Source organism: Aulonocara sp. 'chitande type north' Nkhata Bay, linkage group LG8, assembly GCF_057382095.1.
Source record: "Aulonocara sp. 'chitande type north' Nkhata Bay isolate Kocher_YH1m ecotype deep benthic linkage group LG8, A_spYH_male_GT1.1, whole genome shotgun sequence".
In the NCBI taxonomy this organism is placed as follows: Eukaryota; Metazoa; Chordata; class Actinopteri; order Cichliformes; family Cichlidae; genus Aulonocara; species Aulonocara sp. 'chitande type north' Nkhata Bay.
Window position 1 is genome coordinate 20,890,904 of NC_141351.1, and position 24,910 is coordinate 20,915,813.

The 24,910-nt window shown below is 39.4% G+C and overlaps 2 protein-coding genes across 2 annotated transcripts in view; both read right to left on the reverse strand.

The window, feature by feature from the left end:
- Window positions 1–791: 791 nt before the first annotated feature.
- On the reverse strand, window positions 792–9,566 carry vps25 (vacuolar protein sorting 25 homolog). Its single transcript, XM_086304232.1, has 6 exons — window positions 9,453–9,566; window positions 6,862–7,007; window positions 6,383–6,436; window positions 6,192–6,280; window positions 3,035–3,110; window positions 792–1,639 (listed from the first exon to the last, which is right to left on the reverse strand). The coding sequence occupies exons 1-6, from the start codon at window positions 9,497–9,499 to the stop codon at window positions 1,527–1,529; spliced, it is 525 nt and encodes a 174-aa protein (XP_086160358.1). The 5' UTR covers window positions 9,500–9,566; the 3' UTR covers window positions 792–1,526.
- A 1,494-nt stretch (window positions 9,567–11,060) lies between these two features.
- Window positions 11,061–24,910, reverse strand: part of arhgap27 (Rho GTPase activating protein 27) — a 31,516-nt gene continuing 17,666 nt past the window's right edge. Inside the window, exons 4-18 of the mRNA XM_086304233.1 lie at window positions 24,021–24,263; window positions 22,808–22,888; window positions 21,639–21,761; window positions 19,791–19,880; window positions 17,789–17,856; window positions 17,612–17,699; window positions 17,102–17,203; window positions 14,980–15,078; window positions 13,868–13,967; window positions 13,571–13,708; window positions 13,113–13,211; window positions 12,934–13,011; window positions 12,652–12,783; window positions 12,430–12,535; window positions 11,061–12,298 (exon numbers count right to left, since the gene is read on the reverse strand). Coding sequence (XP_086160359.1) covers window positions 12,127–12,298; window positions 12,430–12,535; window positions 12,652–12,783; window positions 12,934–13,011; window positions 13,113–13,211; window positions 13,571–13,708; window positions 13,868–13,967; window positions 14,980–15,078; window positions 17,102–17,203; window positions 17,612–17,699; window positions 17,789–17,856; window positions 19,791–19,880; window positions 21,639–21,761; window positions 22,808–22,888; window positions 24,021–24,263 — 1,719 coding nt within the window. The 3' untranslated portion in view covers window positions 11,061–12,126. The remainder of the gene's footprint in view (window positions 12,299–12,429; window positions 12,536–12,651; window positions 12,784–12,933; window positions 13,012–13,112; window positions 13,212–13,570; window positions 13,709–13,867; window positions 13,968–14,979; window positions 15,079–17,101; window positions 17,204–17,611; window positions 17,700–17,788; window positions 17,857–19,790; window positions 19,881–21,638; window positions 21,762–22,807; window positions 22,889–24,020; window positions 24,264–24,910) is intronic.

A 24,910-nucleotide genomic window follows, 5' to 3' on the forward strand; every position in this document is an offset into this window, starting at 1 on the left:
CGCACAGTGTGCTTTGAGGCAGCAGCCAAGAAAGCTTTAGTCCGCGTCTGTGAATACCCATGTGTGCATACCTGTGTGGATCAGCATGCTTGCATTCCAAAGGTTTCTCCATGTAATGATCTGCTAGGGAGTGTGGGGGGGCCACAGCCCCATCCTCCAGGGTGTGAAGCGGGTATGGAGGAGATCAAAACTCCAGACATCCAGAGGCCCCCAGAACACAAGAGACCATGGAAGACCAACAGAGGGGCAGCCGCGCCACTGTTCCAGTAAGAGCTGAGGAGAGTCCCAGATGAGGGCTCACTCAGCAGCCGCGGAGCAGAAGCCAGGGGGGGTTGCAGTGACGCGCCCGTGAGCTCCGCCGGCCCCCAGCTGCGCCTGAGTGACCGAGCCCTAGGCCGAGAGGCCGGGGGCACCCCACCTCCAAAGGGGCCCGAGCGAGCCCCAGGCCCCAGGCCCCGACAAGCGGCCGCCAAGGAGTGAGCCGGTGTGTACACAGTACACCATTATCAGCCAAGGCCACACTGGGCCCCACCTGCCCCACAAGAGAACATACAAGGTTTTATCCACAAAGACACGCACAATTCTCTGGAGCTGTATCATCCCTCCACAGGCGGGAATACACAGCACATGATGTCAGTATGCAGTACTTTAATACAGCTGCAGCAAGGAGATCAAAACATCATCATTGCTGCAGTTTCAGTCTGCACTCTGCAAAGCTTTTGAAGTCCTCACTCGTGTTTTTCACACAACAAAACGTCGATGCACGTGAAAGAAAGGAAATAGCCAGAAAATTTAACAAATGTCTAATTTATTTCCTACAGGATATGAAAAAGAAGTTGAATATAGACAGAGATAAAGATAACAGGAGCATCACAGTAGCTACTGCACAATAATAGGATACAGCAATCTGTACATGAAGTCCACTATTATTACACGCAGCTGAGTCAAGCCAAGACTGGCTCAAGCGTCTGTTGTGTTCCTCTTCTGGAAGCATTTACTCTCAAAATAAAAAGTCCCTCTGGTGTTGCTTTCTGGAATTTCTTGGTATGTCTGGTTGGAACAGAGGAATAACAGCCGAGCAAAGATCCACAGCTATTTTTACAGAGTAAATTTGTTAACAGAGAAAAATGAGAATAAAAGTAGATGCATTTACAATAATAAAGATGGAGTAAAGTTAAAGCGGGCAGGGAAAGATGTTCCCCTAAAGTACTCAGACATGACAGTATTTAGTGCCCTGATATTCATTGCATGGTTAAATGGCAACAAATGCTACCTATGACGACTTTACAAGTAGCATGATCTAAAATGCCCCCCCCCCCCCAAACACTTAGAAATGATATTGGTTCTCTTCCAGTAAGAGAAGGCTTTGAATCAAAAGGCAACAACAATTAGAGGACCAGCATCCACTAGACTCGGTATTGAGGTGCACCTTATGTAGCCTTAAATGGCTAAATCTTAATAAAAATTTGTCTGTAAAGTACAGTATGAGGGCTCCCAGACAGAGGGTGTGTGATTCCAGCACAGTTTTAGAAGAACTTGACGCCTTTTCCATCATCCATGGTGAAGAGCTCGGCTTTGCCTTCTGTCTGTAAAGCCTGCAGCGAGCGAAGCAGCATCCAGTCCTCCAGACCGTGGAACTCTGGAGAAAAAGGATTACAAGCTATAAGAAAATCAAATAAACTAATCAATGAGTCAAAACACCGATCACTCAAATATGAGGTGAATAACAACTATTATCTCATAACAAACCTGCATTTCAAGTCTGGAAATATCTGCCTAAGAGAGCAAGGGAACACTTGGTTAATGTGTTGGATCTGGGAAAAACATAGGCTAAATATCTGAGTGACTCTCAAAGAAGCCAAATTATTTAGGTCACTAAGAACGAGGAGGGCTTATGGGGTGTTCTCAATTAGCAGCAGAGGATTGAGTACCACAGGGCAACTTCAGAGTCCACGCCTTAGGGGATCAGAGCCAATTTCAAGCATGCTGCTTGGAGGACCAGCAGCATAGTTTTATATGATAAGTGTTGACTCTTTGCAGTGATGCCAGATAGGAGGGATGGGATCACCGGTTTATAATAACGCTCACACACAGTGACAATTAACCTAATGTGCATGTTTTGGACTGTAAGGGAAGAGCCCAGAATACCTGGAAAGAACACACAGAGGCACAGGGCAAACATTTAAACTCTGTACAGAAAGTGGAATTCGAATCCAGAATTCACCGCTTGTTGTGAGCGTTAATCTTTGTGCCAAAGTTCCAAATAAATCAAAGTCTCAGGCTTCAGGGGCTGCACCAAACACATTTTTCACTCCTCTTGGCTATGTATGATACTTGATACTTCAGTCAGTCCATGAACTGAAGGCCCCATCAAGGTTCGGTATTTGGTAAATAAGGATTATTTTCAAGCTGTGAATCATGCAAATCTGGTCTAGTGGAGGCCAAGATTAAACATATGTAGCTGGAAGTAAGTATAATAGGTTCCCTGTAGGGTTAGGGTGTGCTATGCAAGAAAACAAGTAAAAAATGGGCAGGTATCCGAGCCACTCTGACAAGAGCCAAATTATTAAGGAACAGGAATCTCTGACACAGCAAGACCTTTTGGCTCCCAGTCACGGGCAAAAGGTTTAGATACCACAGGGTCTCTTTCAAGTCCATGCCTTGGCAGGTCAGAGATGTTTTTAAGCACTTAAAGGATAAGCAGTATATTAAGCTGATATCTTCATAATATTTTGGGTCAATGTGTGCAGCACATTTCATTAGCATGGCATTTATTAACATTAAACAGTGCTTTACGTGCAAAAATAGAGATGAAAGAAGCAATTTGGGACTACAGCTAGGTGAAATGCAGAAACAGGAAACAGAGTAAACAACACAAATCAAACAGTTAAAACAAACTAGGACTGGAAACCTACTGTACAGCCAGCATTAATAAAAGCCTTTCTCGCCACTGTGTTATGTTATGTTTACTTTAACGCGAGCTGGGTTTTATGGGTGCTTTCTCCATGTGGAAAACTTTAAAACGGTGCCATACCTTCACCTTCTGTGTCATCACCATTGGACAGCTCATAAAGTGTAAACACAGAGTTGACCATACCGTTTTTGGAAACCTAAAATGTCGGAAAAAGATATAATGGTTACATTTACAGATGCGTTAAGGTGACAGAGAATAATTTTCTTTATTACGAAAAAAAAAAAAAAAAGCAGCTTTTTAAAGAAAAAGACCCCCATTTTATTCTAGATGATGAAATTGTGGATAAAAATATAAACTATTCCCAAAGTATTTTATTTATTTAATAAAATATTGATGTTTGGTGTCCCTGTATTGATACAATATTACCATGCAAAATATTGCGATACTATGCTGTATTGATTTTCCCCCCATCCCACTCAATTGTCCAGTTACTTTTAAGTCTGTGAAAATGAGGGACTGTGCATAAAAATGGCTTTAATAACCAAACACTTAGTGTCAAAATTCTGTTAAAACCTTTGAATTACAGCTTTAGGTCTGTATTTCTGTTGTTTCACTTAAAATCCACTGTGGTGGATTATTTATGAACCCAACTGTATTTTCAGATGTTTCTAGCTTGTCTGTAGCTTCAATCCTATTTAATATCGCTGAAGGCTATAATTTTGACCCTCCCCTCATGACCCAGCAGTAAAGAATGAATGTGCAAACAATACTTGTTAATAAAACAAATCACTGATTGTTTCCATTGGATTTGTTGGCAAAATATAGAATATTTACAGACATATGCTTTTGACACTGAAAATATAAACATGTTCAAACCAGTTTCACTCCTTTTCAATTACCACAACCCCAGTATACAATCTGGAACAATTTTCACACATTTTTACACAAAATCAGACAGATGCAAGTGCCATAAACCTGCCCAGCACCACAAACTTTCTGGTCCAAAGGTTGAAACCACTTGCTTAGGTTACTAATGCAGGAGCTAAAGCAAGAAATTCACAAACAACTAGCAGATGCAGGACACAGATTCTGTCCACCATGGTTTTGTCCCTAGAGAAATTATCCCAACATCTGTTGCTAATGATCAGTTCTAACCTGTCTAAAAGTGTGCTGCTCCTCAAGAAGTCAGCAGTGGCTCTGCACTCGTGCCAGCGCGGGCTGCTTTTTTTTTTTTTTTTTAAGCACAAGGAGCAAAGAGAGCCCAAGTGGTCGATGAATACAACACTGGCCTTCTCGTTATGTCGCAGGTAACACCTACAATATGTGTGCAGAAGTACAAGGTGTACAAAACAGCACAGCAGTCGTGTTTAAATTGTTTACACAACCACAGCGGTTGTGACGTACACCCACAGCCCTGAAGATGTGCTCCATTAACCTTCACCAACACCATCTGTGTGCCAATCTCTATCATGAACAGCACAAGAAAGAATACGGCACATCTGTAAATGGCATCAAAACGCACTAGATCCTTTTTATTACATGATTATTTTCCCTCCTTACAGACATGTAGCTGATAGGCTTCCCAGACTTACTGGAAAAATGGGGGGGAAAAAAAAAAACTATACCCATTTGGATCTTTGAAGGTACTAATTTGGAACCTTGACCACAAGTCTTATTCTATTTTATTATAATTTCTTAATTTGACACATGAAGTGGTAAACAGTCTTATAACCTGAACGTACAAAAAAAAAAAAAAGCAGAAACTGAATTAAACTAACTGAAAGTTGGAGAAAGTGAAACAGATGTTTTTTAAAGCTGCCATTTCTTCTAAATGCATCGCATGCAGTTAATCATTAAGTTTCTGTTTTGAAGAGAGAACAGACAGAAAGGAATAATCGTTGTTCAAAATGTGGGTTCAGAACAGGCAGTGTGGGGTCCAGTTTTTACAAGAACTGCAACCAAACAAAATGATTTAAGTAATTTGTGAGGCTAAAGGCAATAAATAGGTAAAATGATATAAATTTATAAACGAAAATATAGTGTACCTGATCAGCTATATTTATGAGAGTTATAGACTACCTGAAGGATGAGAAGTTAAAACTTTCTGGACCCTTAGTTTGAAGACTTGTTTGGTTAAGGCTTGGTTTTAATTCAGTTTGATGTTTTTATTAGTCCTTTATTTATCCAGGTAAAACTCTCATTGAGATTAAAATTATCATTTCGAAGAGAGACCTGGCATCATGGCAACAAAATTACCACATCAGTACATAACATTTAAAACAAATACAATATCCCACACAAACATGAAAAATATACAATAACAGATCAATTAAGAGCGAAATTAAAAACAATCACACCGAGTAAAAAAAGTAATTCTTTCGTTCCTTTAAGATGGAATTAAACTCCCACATGGTAACCAGTTCTAATAATTTCAGTTCCTTCTGCTGATTATTCCAGGAAACAGGGGCAGTGTATTTAAAAGCCTTTTTTCCTAATTATATTCTGATTTTTGGGACAATCAATTGTATGATATTGCGAGAATGAGAGTTGATATTCTAAAAATAAAGTTCAGAAAAGTCTTCAGATCTTCATTTTTCAGTTTAAAGTTTAATTATATACCATCAACTCACAAGAAGAATCTTCTTAAGGTGTTTTATTTTACAAATACTCGAGGGAAAACCCCAATAATCATACAGTCATAGTTTTGGAGTTAAAGAAAAAGGTTTATGGATTTTGTTGGTTGGGGATGCGGTAATATCAACGAATGACCTTGTAAAACAGCTGAAGATACATGTTTCTATATCCATGTGTGCCAGTCACTCTAAACAGAGTGAAGCAGGGATAAACAGTGAAGCCAGTGTGGCCTTAAACATGCATTTTTGCTAATGATCAACAGAGGGCAGTAAAAAGAGTTAAAGTTGTATAAAAGTCTATGGGAGAACAAGTGTTGGTTGTTTCTGCTCTGTGACTCAGTAAACACTTTCCTAATCAGATTTTGGGCTTAGTCACTCCTTTCAGACCATCTTAATAAAAACCTCAAGCTTATTTTGTAAATTACAGATGTTCTTGGAGTTGGAAAGGAGGAGTACCCAGGTTATCCCCATTTACTAACATCTTACCCATCACTGCTCATTCATCATATCTAGTTTTAAAACATCAGGGGAAAAAAAGCACAAAACCTTAATAAACATACACACACACATATATATATATATACACACACACATATATAAAAAGAACAGTTTGTGGCAGTATGTGTTGTAATTTGATGACTCACCCACTGATATATTAACTTGCCCCATTCCTCTGGTCGTCTCCACATGACTAAACACCGAGACTTGTTTTTGTCCAACCACTCGAGGTTGCCTGAAGACAACAAGAATGCTTTTCACTTATCAACGTTACACAATAAGATTTTTTTTTTCTTATCATGACACTATGCTGGCAGGTAAAGTGAATAAAATTCACCTTTTTTCCTCAGTTCCTCAAAAACAACTTGAATTGCTTCCATTGACAGTTTTCCTGGGATTCAGTTAAGGCTAATGTGCAATGGCACAATAAGCATCTTCATGCCAGTTGTGTTTAAAATGCCTTATCTTGCCCTCGGCACAGATTAGCTGGGAAATAAAATTCAGTGATCATGTTATGACCTCAGTCTCTGAAGACAGCTTTGTATCAGGCCCGAATCAAGAGGGAAACCTCAAAATAAATCAGTCAAGCAGAGAGAGAAAGGGGGAGGTGGCTCTGTCCTAAAAACTACAGTGACTGCAATATGTGTCAACATTAATATCTCTGAACTATAAATTCTTCACAAGAGATTTAGCAATTGTAATATATAAAAAATAAAGGATTTAAACTAAAAACAAACAAATATTTTTCCAAAAAAAAAACATTAAAATAATTGAACACTCCCTTAAAAAGGAACCACAGGTTGACTTTCAGGATACGTTCTATCTTCTTGTTGTTGAACATGGGGCTTTCCTGAGCCTCCATGACATCCAGCGTGTAGAGCTTGTGATGCCGGCAGTAGGACAGAGCCAGTGAGCACCATGCCGCCAGCTGCTTCTGTCTCGTGTCAACATTGGGCTGTAGTCTGTCAGAAAAGAACACAAAGAGATTACTGCAAAGATTACCGCAAATGCTTGGGCAAAATAAACTTAATGCACGTTAAAGACACAAACACATTTTTCCTTAACCATAAACAGCGTTAATCACATAATCAAGCTTTTTTATGAACGCTGCATTTCTAATTAAAGTCAGTTTGCTCGAAAAGCCTTCATCTAGTAAGCATTTAATGTTTTATAATGAATAATTCTTTACTTTTCTTCATTGGTTCCAGAATAAAAGATGTTTATTTAAAATCTTTCTCCTGAAGTCTTGACTCATCAGGCCCCAACATCAGTGTCCAACATACTGACCCCTTGTATAGTTTTACTGATCTCCAACAAAGCCATTTTAATTACTTTAGGACGACTGCTGTGTTCCTTCGGATTACCCCCCACCCCCCTATCCACCCCTGTGGCTAGTCACGTGCTCTAATGTTGTGATGTGGACATTAATGTGCTCTCTGTGCAGAGGAGTTTTTTTTGTTTCCTGTTCTCATGCTGTCCTCCCATAGGTGCCCAGCGTGAGAAGAGGTCTCTTTATTTTCCTCTTGTACTTTTCCCACTGTTGTGTAATTTTTCAGTGTTTTCTCTGCAACGCTGCCGATCTCCAACTGTATTCCCATGTGATGTCTTTGTTGTGTGTGTAAGTCGGGGGGATCCTATTCCTCTGCAGGGCAACCTGCATATGGCCAATAAAGCATTCATTCAATTCAATTTATATACAGCTGACTTAGTCTATAAGAACGTGCCATAATTTCTTAGTAGATTTAGATAATAAATCAACATCAGAAAAAACAAATATATTTAAGCTTTAAAATAAGTGTAGTTAAGTAAATGCAATGCCCCTCTTTAGATTCCCCCCCTGCATGTTCTAGGTATTGCTGCTAAAAAGAGAGGTGGCTGCTTTCCAGGTACAGCAAAGTCTACAAGAAATCTGCCATATTTAAAGATCTGTCAGTTTACCCACAGAGACAGCTTTTATTTTAGTTTCTTCTTAATTTAGCTGTGCTATTGATGTGCAAAACAAACAGGGGGTATATGAGACATTCTAAAAACAAAAGTCTTCTTCACATTTAAACTATGCAAACAGGTGGTTTCATGATTTATTGATATTTTAGAGCGAAAACACTGGCTATAAGGAAAACTACTCATCAGTTTGGGTCCACTTCAGCCAGTTTGATTCACAGTCTTTGTGCCCGCCCTTAGCCACCTGTCCATTGGTTACAACTCTGATCATCTGTTACAGGCCTCATTGCATCATATCCTGCCAACAGAGCACCTTGCTCTGAGACTATAGGGTTACTTGCAGTTCCTAGAGTTTGTAAAAGTATAATAGAAGACAGAGCCTTCAATTATCAGTATCGTCTCCTGTGCAAACAGCTCCTAGCTTGGGTTCAGAAGGGATAGGGAAGGAATGGATCACTGGGATGTTCTCTCCAAAATTACACCATCATTACCTTATAATATAAAGTGCCTTGAGGTGATGGTTGTTTGAAATTGGTGCTAGATCAATGTACCTGAAAAAACTCAATTGCCAGCCTATTTTGAGCCAGTAAAAGCCAGTAATATAGAATAAGCAGAAGACAGTAGATGGTCAGATTTTACTTAAAGACTTTTTATTGCAAGGACAGTGATTAAAATGAGAATCCAACGTTTTGCCTGATTTTGTGTTCTTGCAGGCAGGAGCAATGTTTGGCAACATAATACAAACTTAATACAAAAGACAAACTGCACCCATAGGCAGATATGTTAACACTGACCTGGGATTAAGATAAGAGCAAAGTGTTCCATTTTTAAGTATATACATATGTGCTGCTTTCCTAATATCTGTCATATTGTAACGGGTTAAAAGTCATTTTTACATATCATGTATAAAACCAGTCTTTTATTGCAAGCCTACCCTATCATATTCGACCGCCTAGACAATAGCAGCCCCTTTAAATGTCCCTTTCGGGAAGTTGCTCTCCCGGTGATTTATCGGGACAGCAGTGTTTTACAGGGATTTCAGCACTGAGGTCTTCCTGACTTTTATTACACCAAAACGTGCAAGTCTTTAGGTGATAACTAGGTGGAGTTCTCGCTATCTCGCAGCTCATCCCATTAAATAAGCTCACTCGAGATAACAGTGGAAATCCCAAATTTCAAACACACGACGATGAACTGTTTGCCTGTTAATGTTTTAATATAGCCCCCTGAAGTCTAGCCATAACGAGCCACTGAGACAAACCGAGAAAGACTTTAAATAAACTTCAGAAAGCCAGTGAGTGCAAAATCACTTCCCTAGCAATCTGTTTCGTTTGGCTAGCTGGCGTGCTAACATGATGCTAGCACGAAAATAAGCGCTCACCGACTCATAAATGAATAAATACTGAAAACTGAGTTACGTGTTCACAAGCTCTGCTCTGAAAAATACTGAGAAACATCTGACTCACGTGAAAAACGGTGGAAAATTGTACTGCCACGGCCACTCAAAACTCATTGCAGTGGATATGTTGGGTGCTCACAGCTGACAGCTCCCGGAAACGCGTCCAACCTCCCAAATGGTCCGACTCATAAACTTCCGATTTGGGGGATCGCAAGAAGAAAGATTTCTTTCTCTAACTTTTTTTTGTTTTCGTTGTTGTTGTTGTTGTTTTTACTTAGACCTCAGCATTTACAAAAAAAATCAGCTTTATGATTTTTTAAATGTATTTTGTAGATTAAATTAAAGACCTGTACCCGTGTTAAATATTTAATATTTAAGTTACACCTTTTGGCATTTATAAAGCCTTTTATAAAATAAGCATTTTATTTCCTCAGCCTCTTCAGCACGTGTAACCAGAGTTTGTTTAATTGCAATTGTACAATAGTTGTGCAACCATTTGCTTTGACAATAAAATATATGAAGAACAGTTAAAAGTGAATAATGACGCAATCCTTTTTATTCAACAAATGTCGAATATTAATTTAACCGAAAGTGTTTTTCACTTTAGATTAATATTTAGTTAAAATTTTCATAAAATGATAAGATAACTCAAATCAAAGAGTAGAAAAATTGTTTCAAGCTGAGGGCTTAAAGCAGTCTGAGGCTTGAACTTTTGAATAACATGGTTTACTTGTATATATGTTGACCCCATTATTTGAAACCTTGGAAATTATTATTTATGAGAACATCCACAATTATAAAAATATACATGACAAGTGTAACAGGCCAGCTTTAATGAAAAAACAAATTCTTAAATGTATTTCTCCCATTTACAGCTTATAAACACATGATCACCATCGAGGCACCATCGAGAGCATCCTGTCGAGCTGCATCACTGTGTGGTTTGGAGCCTGCAATGCGTCCTGCCATAGAACCCTCCAACGCATAGTGAGAGCTGCAGAGAGGATCATTGGTGTCTCTCTCCCCTCCCTCCAGGACATTTACAGCACCCGTCTCACTAAAAAAGCCCTTTGCATAGCGGCTGATCCCACGCACCCAATGCAAAGCTTCTTCAAGCTGCTGCCGTCAGGGAGGAGACTGCGGAGTCTCCAGACCAGGACCAGCAGACTGAAGGACAGCTTCATCCATCAGGCTGTCAGGAAGCTAAACTCCCTCCCGATTCTGCCCCCCTCTCCCCTCTTCTCCACCACGGTCTCACTGAACTCTGTCACACACACACACACACTCACTCTCTGACGCACTCACTGGCCTGCTCCAGTCACTTTGTGGAGCATTGGACTGCCATTACCTCATAAGACTTTGTTGTTACACTATCTCTTACCGTACACTACTAAATCTCCATTTGCACTATTTGCCTATTTTGCACCACTATGCCTTCTTACTTGAATATTGTATATTGTATATTGCATAGCTTTTTTTTGTTATACGTAAAATTGTATTGTATTTATTTAAATTTTTACTTTTTAATTATTTTATTTGCATTTTTCTAATCACTAGGGTTTGAGAGTAACGCAATTTCTATTCTGTGTATGTCCTGTACATGTGGCAGAATTGACAAATAAAGTTGACTTGACTTGACTTGACTTGATGATTGCAAGAAAAAAACATACACACATAAACCTTTTTTAACAAAGTTATTTTATTATGGAATAACTTGTGCATTTTCACCAACTTGAAGCATAAATATGCCATCTATTTCTATTTACATGTCATAAAGCTACAATCCATGTTTCTGTTCTGAATTTCAAACTGTTGCTACTTTATATCTCTGTGCTGTTATTATACAATTTCTTCAAGTACAGCATGATTGAAAAATGATGTTTTCAGTTGAAAATAATCTACAAGTTGCACAAGTACTCTAAGTCACCATCATCTATTTCATAGCAAGAAGTATTAATATATTTTTTTACACATTTCTATATTACAATAAAATTCCTGCGTAAAAATGAGGCCGAAAAAGAAGAAACAATATTAGCATAGAATCTCAGATATTGCCATGAGTGATAAACTGTAAATTACTAAAAATAAAGATAAAAGCAATAAAAGAAAATTTGCTAAAGAGAGAATTAATGCATTTCTCCAAGTTTGACCTATTGGTTCTATTATCACTGAGATTTAGATAAACCAAAACAAAAAAAGCAATAAAATAAAATCTCCAGAAAGTGACTTGTGAGATTTAGACACCTAGAGTTCCAGGGAGGGAGAGCAATTTGTTACAGTCTTCACTCCATACACACACACACACACACACACACACACACACACACACACACACACACACACACACACACACACACACACACACACACACACAAAACAAGCTCAGTGGCTTTGAAACGGTAAACCAAACAACACCTGTCAACACCCATGTAGCTCGACTTCCTCTCCTGCAATACTGCCAACGTAGGGTCTAACGGTGTAAGCTGCACACGACAGAGAAAATCCAGATAAAACAGTGGTTAAACATGCTTCAAATATCCTCAGCGATGAGCACGTGAAGATCCCTTTCCTAGTCTGAATAAACTTGAAGACCCCTTTCACATATTTTACAGAAGGAGTTTAACTTTCCAGATCGCACACTGAAGCTGCTGATGTGCAAATGCAAAGGTAAATCTATCTCTTTAAACAATTTGACCACATTTACATGTTGGCCCAGGTCTGCACTGGAGGTTTGTTACTGTTTATTGGAAGAGATAGTTGTATTCGTTCAGGACGAACTCCACTATCTGGTTCTGGAAGACCATGTGCATCGCGATATTCCCCGACTCCATCTCTGGCCGAAGAAGCGTTGGGCCGAACACAATTGCCACATTCTGTACAGTCATACGATTATCCTGCCCATATTCAATAACCCTGTGAAAGAAATTCAATAATTATGACAAATCCTCTCAATTTCAATATGAATATAAGCACAGTAAGCAAAATAAATAAATAAATAAATAAAAGATAAAATGCAAAGGACAGAAAAGTAAAGTGTCACAAACCTGTGTAAATGCCCGAATAGAAGCTTCATGGTGTTGTGGTTTGGAGCAGGAAGTGACTGGATCAAGTCATACATGTGATCCCGTTTTGTGTTGAAATCACCAATTCCTAGAAATACATAACAATTGTTAATGATCAATGGCAACACTCACTGCAATTTCACCTGTAAAAATTGATGATATAGCGCTTAGAATTAGGCTTATTGTTAATTAAAGAATGCTCACTGATGGCTGAGATGAACTTATTAAAGTGGCTGTATGGGAAAAGCGGCTCAGAAAGCTCCCGGAAAAATAACTTCAGCGCTCCAGTGATGACGTGAACATCTTCCCACTGACCGTCCTCGAGGTCCAGTTCATCTGTTTATACACAACACATGCACTTGCTATTAAAACCCAGCAGGGGTCACTGCTGTCTAAAATGAGCCTATGAGATCAACACCACAGTATGTTCCTTGCCCATGAGGTGACTGACTGAATTAATTAGTTTAACACATTGATTGATTTTACCGTGATCGGCCTTGAAGCGCAGTTTCTGAATGACAGCGAGGTTCCCACTGACTCTGTAGAGTCCATCAATATCCAGACCTAGAAATCAGCAAGTAAGCACCAGCGAGTCAGCTGCTTGATCACGCACACAGGAAGATATACTTTGTAATTATTCCACTGTGATATAAATAAGGTGTTACCTCGCCTTTCCACTGCATTAATACATTTCTCTACAAAACTCGGTACTGTAGTCTTTTCATGTGCGCACAATGTCGCAAGGTCACAACCAAAGACATTTTCTGCAAAGAATTAGAAGAGTTTGATTACACACAATATCAGAAATGAATATTAAATATACTCATAACTCTTGAAGACATCTAGTTGGACGAAAGCATGGCTATTACACACTTCCTTAGAATTTCATTGTGTTTGTTTTGCCATTTTGCTGTCCATGCACTAGAAATAAGCTCTAAACAGAAGTGAACTGAACTGAAAAGCGGGTAGGAAAATTCAAAGCAGCTCGTATTTAAATGCTGATATAGGCACAACATCAGTGCTCAGTGTTTGGGAGGCACAAAGACTGATTTTTCCCTCCTATTCAAATCAGCCAAAGCCTGCAAATGACAACAAAGCTCTACATTTCCTCGTCTGAAATCACCTCTGATGTAGCCTTTTTCTTTGACCGTCTGCAACGTGGGACGCTTCATGAGGAACTTCATCAGTTTGGTTCGGACCTTCTTCTGCTCTGTTTCTGCTGCAGTGGTGGTTGCAGCTGTACTTGTAACACTTCCCCTTGCTAAAGATAGCAACAATAGACATTTAAAAAGGATGGGAGGGTAGCTCACAAATGTCTTATCTATCTAACTGAAGCACAATCATTATGCTGCTCATGCCACAGTTAAAATCAGAGATAATTTGCTTTTTTTTTTGCTGAAGTAGAAGAAGCTGTACTTACATTTTCTCTTGTCTACGGCACCTCCCACCTTCTCATCTGTGTTGGGGATCTTTTCATAAATGTCTGCATCCTCCTCCTCAGAATGATGTTCCTGGTACTCCTGGTAAACACAGACAATCAAAACAAATGAATCTTGATGTAGAGTTTTTCTAATTTTACCTTTTTTTAAAGAAATGTTCCATCTAGTGACCACGTAGCTAAAAACAGAAATCTACTAGCTTCTTAACTAGGAAAAAATGTGAGACAATTGTGTGTTTTCTAATGCTGTGGTTTTCTACACATTAAATGAACTTGATATTAGTTTTAATTGATTTTTGTTTTTAGCCAGAGTTACGCTAGTAGTCTAGAACCAAAGAGCCAAAGAACATCCAGCTCCCGGTCTCTGGACATCCAGCTTTGTAGGGGTCGCTTGCAAGATTGTCCAGAATGAATGGCACCCCTTTGGAGGTATAGCCCAAAATACAGTCCCATAAAGTTATGTATGCTTTCCCAGTGTACTCATCTGTGCTAATCCAAAAGCATGAAGCTCAGATGTTGAATATCCAAATATAGCACTTACACAAAACTTCATTGGCAAATAAGCTAATGTTTAAGGCTTCATCTGAGCTGAAACATGAGTACATTTGTTGACACGGCAAAAGCTTTTTCTTAAACTTTGAGCAAGTTCTACCTGTTTACCTTTGGGTATTTAACACTAATTATTAGGGACTTCAGGCGTGAAGCAGCAGCAGCAGAGATCTGCCTCCTGTCATCATCACCATCAACCACAACAACCAGAAGTTTCTGTTGTGATCTTCTAATGTCTAGTTACCGTTGGGTGCAATTAAGCTTTGGTGGTCAAAATCTGGCTCCCTGTAAGTGTTGATTTATGCCATTTATTGATACAAAATTTAAGAAACTTGATGAAATATGCGGGTTTGTTTTGTGTAGGAGCTGAATTGGAGTGAATATCTACACAATGTTATTAACAGGAAATGGAACAGATCAACTTCTATAAACAGACGCAAATTTAATATTTTCATATAAGAAAAAAATAGAAGACAAATAAGCTATTAAACCATTTTAATGCAGCCTAATTTTGATTATTCTGTAAAAGCAGTTTAAAGACTTACAAGTTGCCTTATGGTGTCCACTAAGACTTTATGCCAGTCAGTGATGATGCTTTCGGTGTCATATTGCAACAGAAACTCCACACCATTCTTTCCTTTTAACTGAAATGCAGAAAAATCACAGATTAAAAGAATTTAAATATATATATATACATTTTTATTTTTGCAAGCACAAACCCAAACATATGATGTGACTCATAAATCGCTGCTAGATTATTTATAGAAGAGCTCCTGTTACTGACTGAACTCGCAACACTTTTTTCAAAGAGGAAGTGAGTGAGATCTTATTTTAGCTGTGCATTTATGGAACCAGCTCTACTAAAGCACGAACACACCCACATATACAAAAAAACATTAAATCGCACACATAGAGAGACGTCCCGCCCATATTGAAAATGAAAACAATTCACTGCTCTCTTGAACAATAAGAGCTGTAAGGCCTTGAAGAACTGAAAGACTAATGAATCTACAGCTCCTTTCTTCAGGAGGAAGAATGAAGCAACTTGTGTGGCAAATAAAAGCTACATGTAACATCATTATGTTCGCAAGTTAGAAAACTACACAACCCAGCTAATACATACAATATATGGACAAAAGTACTGGGCACCTACACATTACACCTACAGGAGTCACTCGGCTGTGGAAACCCATGACATGACGTTCTTGGTGCAGTTTTCGTGCTGATTTTAGTGGCCGAGGAGGTGTGGAACTGTTTATTGACTGAGTCAGCAGAGTGCTGGCGATTTTGATGCATTGTATGCCTCAGCACCTCTGCCCTGTTACTTTACATGATCTGCCACTCCATGGCTGAGTTGCTGTGGTTCCCAAGTGCTTTACAGTTGATCGTGGAATTTCACAAACTGACTTGTTGCAGTGGTGGCCTCCTACTACAGTACCATGCAGGAAATCTGTGAGCTCTTTAGAGTGAAGCACTCCTAGGCTCGCTGTTTGATTATACAACATTATACAACTCTGGCAAAGCCGCTGAAAACACCTGAATTCAAGGATTAACCCTTTAAACCCTAACCTAATTTACCCTTTACAGCAGGGGTGTCCAACTCCAGGGCTCAAGGGGTGGTGTCCTGCAGGTTTTAGATGTATCCTTGATCCAACACAGCTGATTTAAATGGCTAAATGACCTCCTCAACATGTCTGGAAGTTCTCCAGAGGCCTGGTAATGAACTAATCATTTGATGCAGGTGTGTTGACCCTGGGTGATATCTAAAATCTGCAGGACACCGGCCCTTGAGGCCTGGCTTTGGACACCCCTGCTTTAAACCCTAACCCATCGCCGGTGACGGGTTAGGGTTTAAAGCAGGAGTTTTTATTGGAGTGTGGCCCAATACTCCCCCCCCATACATTGTAGCTAATATTACTTCTATAACTGCTAGCTGCTAAAATGATCTTTTAAGGAAGTGAATTTTCATATATTTAGCGAGCTTTTAATGCATTTTCATAGTGTTTCGGATCTCAGTTCTATAGTTCGAGGTCAATTGTCTTCCCCTCCAGTGGGCATGATTTTCAGTGTGAAATGTGGGGCACTGAGTGCCCTCCTCTTTTCTCTGTTTTTCTGTTCTCTGACATCCTGCCAGTGACATCAACCTCTGTATGCTATTGATGGTTATTTTGTTTCATAGACAAGAAAGAAGGCTTCCCGTGGGACCTATAATCGAGGATGCACAACTTTAGCAAGTGTTTGTTTTTGTGTTTGATGCTGAACACACTTGGAATAGAGGACGAGTCTATGCATAAGCAGATGTTTATATTCTTTTTTTTAGTATTTCAAATGAACAACAGGGATCAGAGTTTTTTCCCTTCACAGTTTGCAACTGTAATAAAAGATGCACATCTTGTGACCGCGTGTGTTCTGAATTAAATTAAAATTAGACCTAAATATAAAGCTTGTCTGTTATACTGTTATACTTCTACGGCATCTGAGACCAAAAACTAGCACAGCAGGCTATAACAAAAAAAGTAGAAGAAGAAATCATGCAGTTTTATGTCTTTGAAATGCGGCTCTGATGCTAGGATATCTCATTTTGTTAAATATCTGCATCTCTGGTGAGAGAGAAGAAAGGAATCAAGGATGTACAAGCTTAGAAATGAGCACTGTCAACGAACACACCTCTAAAACATTCTTTTTGCTCGATTTGTCCTTTGTGGCCCAGCCAATCGTTGCTCCGCGCAGATCCACCGCAACCTCCGGGACAATGTGATTGGTTTTGTTCTGCAAGGAGAAAAACAAAATCCAGGTGTTTACAAAACTGACGGCACGGCATTCCAAGAATCAAGATGCCTTTAATAAAAGATGTGGCTGTCCTTGGCAGCTCGTGACCCGAGGGCCTTAACGCATTCTCATAAAGGTGACACCTCAGCTGGCAACACGTTGCAGTTTAGGTTTTCCTTTCCCTCTCTCAGGTGAGAAATGTGATAGTATCGTGCAGATGATAAGAACAGATAGTTGATATTTAAAATCAAGAAGAAAGAACTGAAAACTTATTTCATGAAGAGTTGTGACTACATTTAGTCACAACCCTGCCAGAAATGAGCAAGAATGCTGTGTCAGAGCTCCTATTATTATGCTCATATCATTAATATGAGCGCTTCCGTTGTTAATACAAAGCGTATACTATACCGCGGCCCCTGATGATGCAGATTTTGGGTCCTTGTGGAACGTCAGCACCCCTCCATGGAGAACAGTCCACGTTGGGGCCCAGTTTTTCCTGGAATGGGAGAAGATTCATAAGTAACACAGAAACTCGAGAAATGTGAGTAAGATACTTGCAAAATACACCTCAAAGCAACCTCTTACCTTACTTTCCTTCCATTCTCAGACACTTTTGTTTTATTAAGAATTCCAGCTTTCTCCAAGTTCTGCACCTAAAAATACAAACAGTAAACATCTTTGAATTGTTAGCAGATCATGTTTAGTTATCAGGCTTATGAGTAAAATTTACTTGTGGGATGAAATGAAGGGCAGCAGGTTGAACGCAAACGTCTTCAGCAGCATTATGCATACAGAGTATATTAAACAGCACTGCCTTCTCTATTACAATACACTGCATAAAGAATTGTTATAATTATTAATTTATTTTATGTTTCACATCCAAGGGTGCTGATTTTACTTCGCAGCAGTTTGCTTCTTTTCTTTTTTCACCCATTCTGTTGTAGATTTGCTGTTGTGCATGGGATTTCTGTCCTGTAGCATGACCCAGCTTTACCTGTCAGACAGATCTGTCCTCAGATTGGGCTCTAGAATTTTTTACTATGCAGAGGTCAACTCAATGACTGCAAGGTGCTCAGATCCTGTGGCCGCTAAACAAAACCAGATCATCACCCCTCCACCACCAGGGTTGACAACTTGTAGGAGGTGTTTGTGTCGATACGCCATGTTTGTTTTTCACCGAATGTGGTGTTGTGGATTATGGACAGACACCTCCACTCTGGTCTTGTCTGTCAAAGGTACCGTACAGTACAAGAGTCTGGTGGTTTGTTCAGATGCAGCTTTTCAACACCTGAAGACTAGCTAACTGTCAAAGTTTCTGTTTTTATAGAGATGGTTACACTCACCGATGATCAGTTAATCCAGTTTACTTGATTAACAGCACCTGACTGTTATTTAGACTCTTATTTCTTCTTACGGCATCCTTGGCATACATTTTTGCAAAAATTTGGAAAGCTTCAAATACACTAACATGACATGCACAATGTGCTAAAACTATGCTGTTAGTCCTGTTATGTGTTGTTTAAGGCTTTAAGGCAACAGCACAGCAGCTTTTCTCTAGAACAGGGGTCTTGAACAGACAGTGCCAAATGCAGCTCTTCTGCCCATCACCAGTGACTCCCTGTGGCTTTGACAAAACCCCGCCCCCAAAAAACAGATGAATATGAAATTGATCAACGTCTCAGTAACAAAGCTGTTTTCAGCTGCTCCCTCAAAATTGGTCACCACAGCAGGTAGCTCTGCATTCCTAAAACAAACCCCAAGGGATCTGCGTCCCCTCCCCAGACTGAAACAGGAAATTTACACTTGTTAGGCAACTGTGTGAACCACAACACTAAAGAGACGCTAACACCACAAGACTTCTAAAACAGTGAGCCACTATATAGTATATAAGTAAATGTCAACCCAGTGTGTGCAAAGTTGATTTCCGGGGGACTACTTTTAGAGGATACGCATTGATCAAACAGTGGCAGGGTTGTGTAAATTTTCAACATTCTTATAAAATTAAGTACAGCTGCCAGAATGACAGCTCAACAGATAAAAATTCTAGGAAGAATCAATTTTGGTTTAAAGTAAGAAAAAAGAAGAACTTCGCATAACTTGTCCTTTGATCTACAAGAGTGACTTTCAGGCCGGATCTATCACAGTTTCAAGACAACAGATCTGTCTTCAGCCAGATGCACATTTAGGCAAAAACATACAGCAAAGGGTTTGCAGGTTTCCAGCAAGGGTGAGCAATGGGGTGATTTCAATACAGTACAGTATTTAATGCATGGAATGAAACTGGTTGAGTGCAACAAATGCTCGGCTAATTATCTAAAAAATGACACCTTTTGCCCATCATAGATAGATGCACCTATCTATAGATCAAGGGCAGGCAAGCTCTCTAACTAACCACCCACATTATAGCGCAGCCACTTTGAGGTCAGATAATAAGGATTTCTCCAGGGCCAAAACACAAAAGCCTTAAGAGAGAGACACAGAACTCCTTTCAGTTAAAGGTGAAGATCAGAGTAATTTTGTTGCTACTGAGAATTCATCAAAAGCAGTCAGTCAGTACAATCCTTGGCAGGACATAAGCTCCGCTCACATTTTGCTGCGTCTCAGGAGAGTTTCCTGTACTGGAGCTGTCACTGGAGCTGTAGTCTGACGCGTTCCTCCTGTGAGTCGGCGCGAATCTCTGAAAGACAGTGAGGAGATTTGTCATTCAAAAAACCCACAAAGCTTACCCAAGCATGTAAATTTAAATTTTGAATAAGCAGAAATCAAAATCAGCAGATAAGATTTACATTTCTTTAAATGATTAACATCTTATATCATCAGGAGGAGCTAAAGTAACTCTTACATGATGAAATATGTGCTTATTTGTTGCACTATAGCTGCAAATGTAGCATGTACTGGAAAAAACAACAATGTGTTGATAACACTTTGAAGATAGGGTTGCTACACTACACTACCAAGTGAGACTTGTTTAGAAGTGTAGCAAAGGGTGAATGATTAAACACCAGTATCTCATTTCACCAAAATAGGATATCTAGGAAAACTCATCCCTCGCCATCTGAAATTGGTTGAAAAGTGAAAGGACTCAGTTCCTCCTCAGTTCCTCTGCAAACCCCCCTGACAACCAGCAGTTTCATACTCAGACTCTTCTTTCTATGGAAATACGAAATACTACACCACCGTGACACAATGGTTACCGTGTGTGAGGAACAATACGTTTTGACTGACTCTGAATCTCAAAAAATCCATGATTCACATGTAGGTATATATTAATGGCTTAAATGTGCATGTAGGTTGTATAGAAGATGCATTTTGCCCTGTCATTTTCTATGATGTGGCTTACAAGATTTAGATATCTGAGGCTGTGGGTGGGCATCCTGTATGTGTAAATCGGTGTTATCTATTTATCTCCATGCTTCACATGCATAGGTGCACTGCAGCCCTGAAGGTTTTTAGACTTTATTTGCCACAAGGACTCAAATGCTCTGGATTAAAACAGTCTTTAACCTGTTAATCCCTGACTATGCAGGTCATGTACTGAAGAGTGAGCGTCTTGTGCACTGCCCCTTGCAAGCTCTACCCAGGCTATCTGGCATTGTGTGCTACGTGTGAAAACAACTTTGGGCAACGTCCTGACTTGATTCTCCAAACACCACCTTAATACTTAGTTTTTAGTTTGACTGTAACATCTGTCTAGGGATTGCAGATATGAAATGTAGTTTCTTGGCTTCTTAAATCTGTCACATTTTCTCAGTGTTCAATACTGAGCACTATCCTTGTTAATATGGCATTAAATGGTTAGAAGAACAACAATCACCTAACAATATGCACTTGGTTTTAATTTTTTTAAATACACAATTGTATTACCTAACTTATTATTATAATTCTGGTCTTTTTATGTTTCAGGTGTGCGACAAAAAAGAAAAAATAAACTGTTGCTTACAGTCTTTGTCATCATTCAGCCTTTTCACACTAATAAAAAAATGAAACTTTATATCAAAAAGATGACAGTTGATCCAAAGCCTGTTTTTCTTGGTTTGAGTAAACTCTTTGGTTCCAGTGAAGAGAAATCCAGTGTTGTGCTCTTGAGCAACACGGTTGCTTTGAACCCCTGACTGCTAGAGGTGACTTGTTTAGCACAAGCCCTTTATTGTATACCAGAAGTCGCAGGTGTTTGTGGAAATATCGCTTTTTGCTCTCCCTCATCCTCCCTCTCTCTGTTTCTGTAAATAAGCGTGGTGTGGAGCTAATTTGCCTTGCTAAATAAGAGTTAAAAAGCATAGTAGTGTTGATTGTTAAACAGGTACTTACCCTCACCACTTTTGCCTGACTAAAGCTTTCTGTTTAACCCAGGCGACACACCCTGAATACGTGATACAGCTTGTGCTTAAACAAGCATGTGCTATTAGTGGGTGTATATGCATGTGCATGTTCGTACCCCATCTTCCTGGGCAGAGCTGAACTGAGCAGGTCCCACGGTGTGTCTCCAGTTTTTGATGACAGACATGCCATCCGCCTCAACGCCATTCTCCACCCTCAACTGGCCATAAGCTACAGGGGCCTAGAGGGACAAAACACAGTTTAGTTTCATTGATTAAATGCAAGAAAATGAGTGAAAGGACGCAACTTTAAGGATCAGTGTTGCTTTAATTTAGACAAGTGAAAGTTTGATCCTACTTATCTGCCAAAGGATATGAAATATAGTGCTTTAGTTAAAATTCATATTCAAAATTTAATCCTTATTTCAGAGCCTGAGTATGAGACGGCTCAAACCCTCAGGTAATCTGGAACAACTACCTGTCTCGTTACACTCTGTGTCTCCCTAAAACTTTTATACTGCAAGCTAATTGAATGAGCTCCCAGTTTATAACACTAGCTGTACTCCAGCATTAGCAGTATTCAAAAATAAGCTAAAATCATCCCTGTTTAGTTAAACCTTTTAGCAGCATAAAATGATCACTTTATTAAATGTATGCTACATTTATAGATTTGATTTCTAGGACCGTATCATTTTTACTGCTCTCCTGATCATCTTAATATTATTTCAGTTTTAATTCTGCTTCTTAACATTGATTTGAGTAATTGATCTTCTCTTCTTGCCTACTGTCTTAGTGTTGCATGCAACTGCAACTTTTGCGGTAGCTTATGCATTGTGCAGAGAATTGTGCTTCTACTCTGTAAGAAGTTTTCTATGAATATACATATAAAGTTACGCTTGTTTCCTGTTTATTCAAATCTACTATGCAGTAAGTAGACGGGTACAGGAGTGGCAGTGGCTGTGGTTTAGGAAGTAGAGTAGGTCATCTACTAATCGGAATACTGAAACCCGAGTTGCTCATCGAAGTGCGACTGTTTGATAGAAACACCTGGAATAAGAAAAAGTTGCTGTGTGAATGTGTGTGTGAGGGATGAACGAGACATGTTGTATAAAGCACTTTGAGTGCAGTACAATAGAAAAGTGCTGTATTCAAACTAGTCCATTTAGCATTACGTAGAAATTGATTTTCATAATTTATATTCAAACTGTAAAAACATGTCTAAGAATCAGTGATAATCTTGCATGAAAAACGCTGTCGACTACTTTGTTAAGTGGTGTGAGATCTTTACCTCGGGCAGGTTCCACAGAGACCTGGAGCCATCTCTTAGATAGTAGTAGGTCTGCCCCTGCTCATCCAAAGATTTGATCCACTGTTACACACAATGCACTTGTTTTAGTTAAACATGTCTCGGTGTTACAGAAAAAGTTAATTACTGTAAATAGTTAAAAAAAAATGTCTTGCTCAGGTAGTTTCACTTCCTTAGGGCTAAAACAACGCTCACACATGATCTGCTGCATGCTGCTGGAGAAAATGTTACTGAAAATGGTATCCACGCTAATCTCAGTGCAGATGAGGACTTTGTCGCATATTTGGATGTAATGTAATTACAAACTAAGACGCTTGCAAATGCACATCACATGACCAGTCATGCATGGGCTGGGCGCGCATGGTGCAGCATAAACAGGAAGCAGAGAACTGGTTTCTTCTTGAAAATACTACAGAGGAAGAATGGCAATAGACAAACAGTACAACCAGAGTTTTTTCCACTTTGGCTGCCAATGAGGTGAAACTGTTACTGAAAGAACTAAGTGGTAATTTGAGGACAGAATGTAGTTTTACAAAGCAAACCAGGACTGTAACTGTGATTTATTACTAGAGGAAATCTAGGTAACAGGAGAGGAGAACTCAAACAGCCCAGATATGATGTTTATCTTATTTGTTTTTTATGACTAACAAGACCCGAGCACCACCCGAGCACCACTTCAAAAACTTTCTGTTTGAGTCCACGAAGAATAAAACACTGCTCCATATTTGAACTAACACTAGGGTTTCCATAAGACTTTGTTTTAAAGGTCTTAAAAGTGGCGTGGATGCTTGGCATTAACGCACTAAAATGACACGTTTTTTGGCAAAAACATATTACAGTGAATGGAGCCTGAAATCCTGTCCAGGAGTCAAACTGGGTGGACTGCACGTGACGATTTTGTAACTTTCCAAAACAGATCCATGGTCTGTTCACACAGTAACCGGACAGAAGTGTGTGATGGGGAAAATATGCAGTGTTTGTCATTTTCTCTCAACTCTATTCTTAGCCACACTAGCTACACGCCTCCCTGGATAATTGCACAACTGGAATGACGTCAAAACAATCACAGATAACATTGATATACTGGGTTTCCAAACAATCATCATGGTAACTATGCTGGAACGTGTTTGAAGCCGTTTCATCACATTTTCAAACGTTTTGCAGGATAATTAACCTGAATTCTGATTGGGCAGACCTGATCTGGAGAGTTTTCACTGGTGAACACCCACGTCCCATCTTTCTCCACAGTGAGGTTCCAACCAGCCGGGGTGTTGCGGTCCAGGTTGGCCCTGGGGATTACGGGCCGGGTCACATGGGTGAAGCTGTAGTCTTTTGGGATTGGGGCTGGAGGTCCTGTGGCATGGGTGTCCTCATAGCCCTCTGGTGGATCTGCAGGCGGGTAATCCTCCGAGGGGTAGTCCTCCTCCGGTAAAGGAGGCTGGGGATGAAGACACAGTACGTTAAGTTACACATAAGTCCCACTCAGGGTTCAACACATGAGCTGTGACCCAAATGGGTTTTGTTTTATTTTACGAGGAAAATACTAAACCAAAACTAGGAACTGGTTTGATTTGGCAAAGCAATGCATAAGCACTTAAAATATGGAAAAGAGTCAATGTGGTTCTACGTGAAAGTCTCAAAATCCATCTTCTGACAGTTTTTAAGGCTTCAAATGAAGCAATTTCTTTTCTTTTGCAAAAGTAAGAAAGACAAATGAAAGGCCTGAATGGAAATAGTTCCCCCTTTGCAAACTTTATTGTAAGCATAACATTAAAAAACCAAAAGATAAGTGAGACTTTATGTCAAGGATAAAATAATTATTGTCACTTTATGTCGTTTTTAGGCATTAAAAAGCATCAATTAATCAGCAACGTAAAACCCTTATGAACTGTCGGGATTGTATATATATCCATGCCTTGATGTAAAAGCAATGAATTCATTAATTCACCAACTATGTTTTTATAATCATGCTTGTATATTTCTCGCAGTCAAGCCTGCTGTTATTGTGGTGGGCTAAAAAAAAAAAGAGCAGAAAATGAATGTGTATTCTGATGAATTCCTAATGTCGTAATCATGAGTCAACTC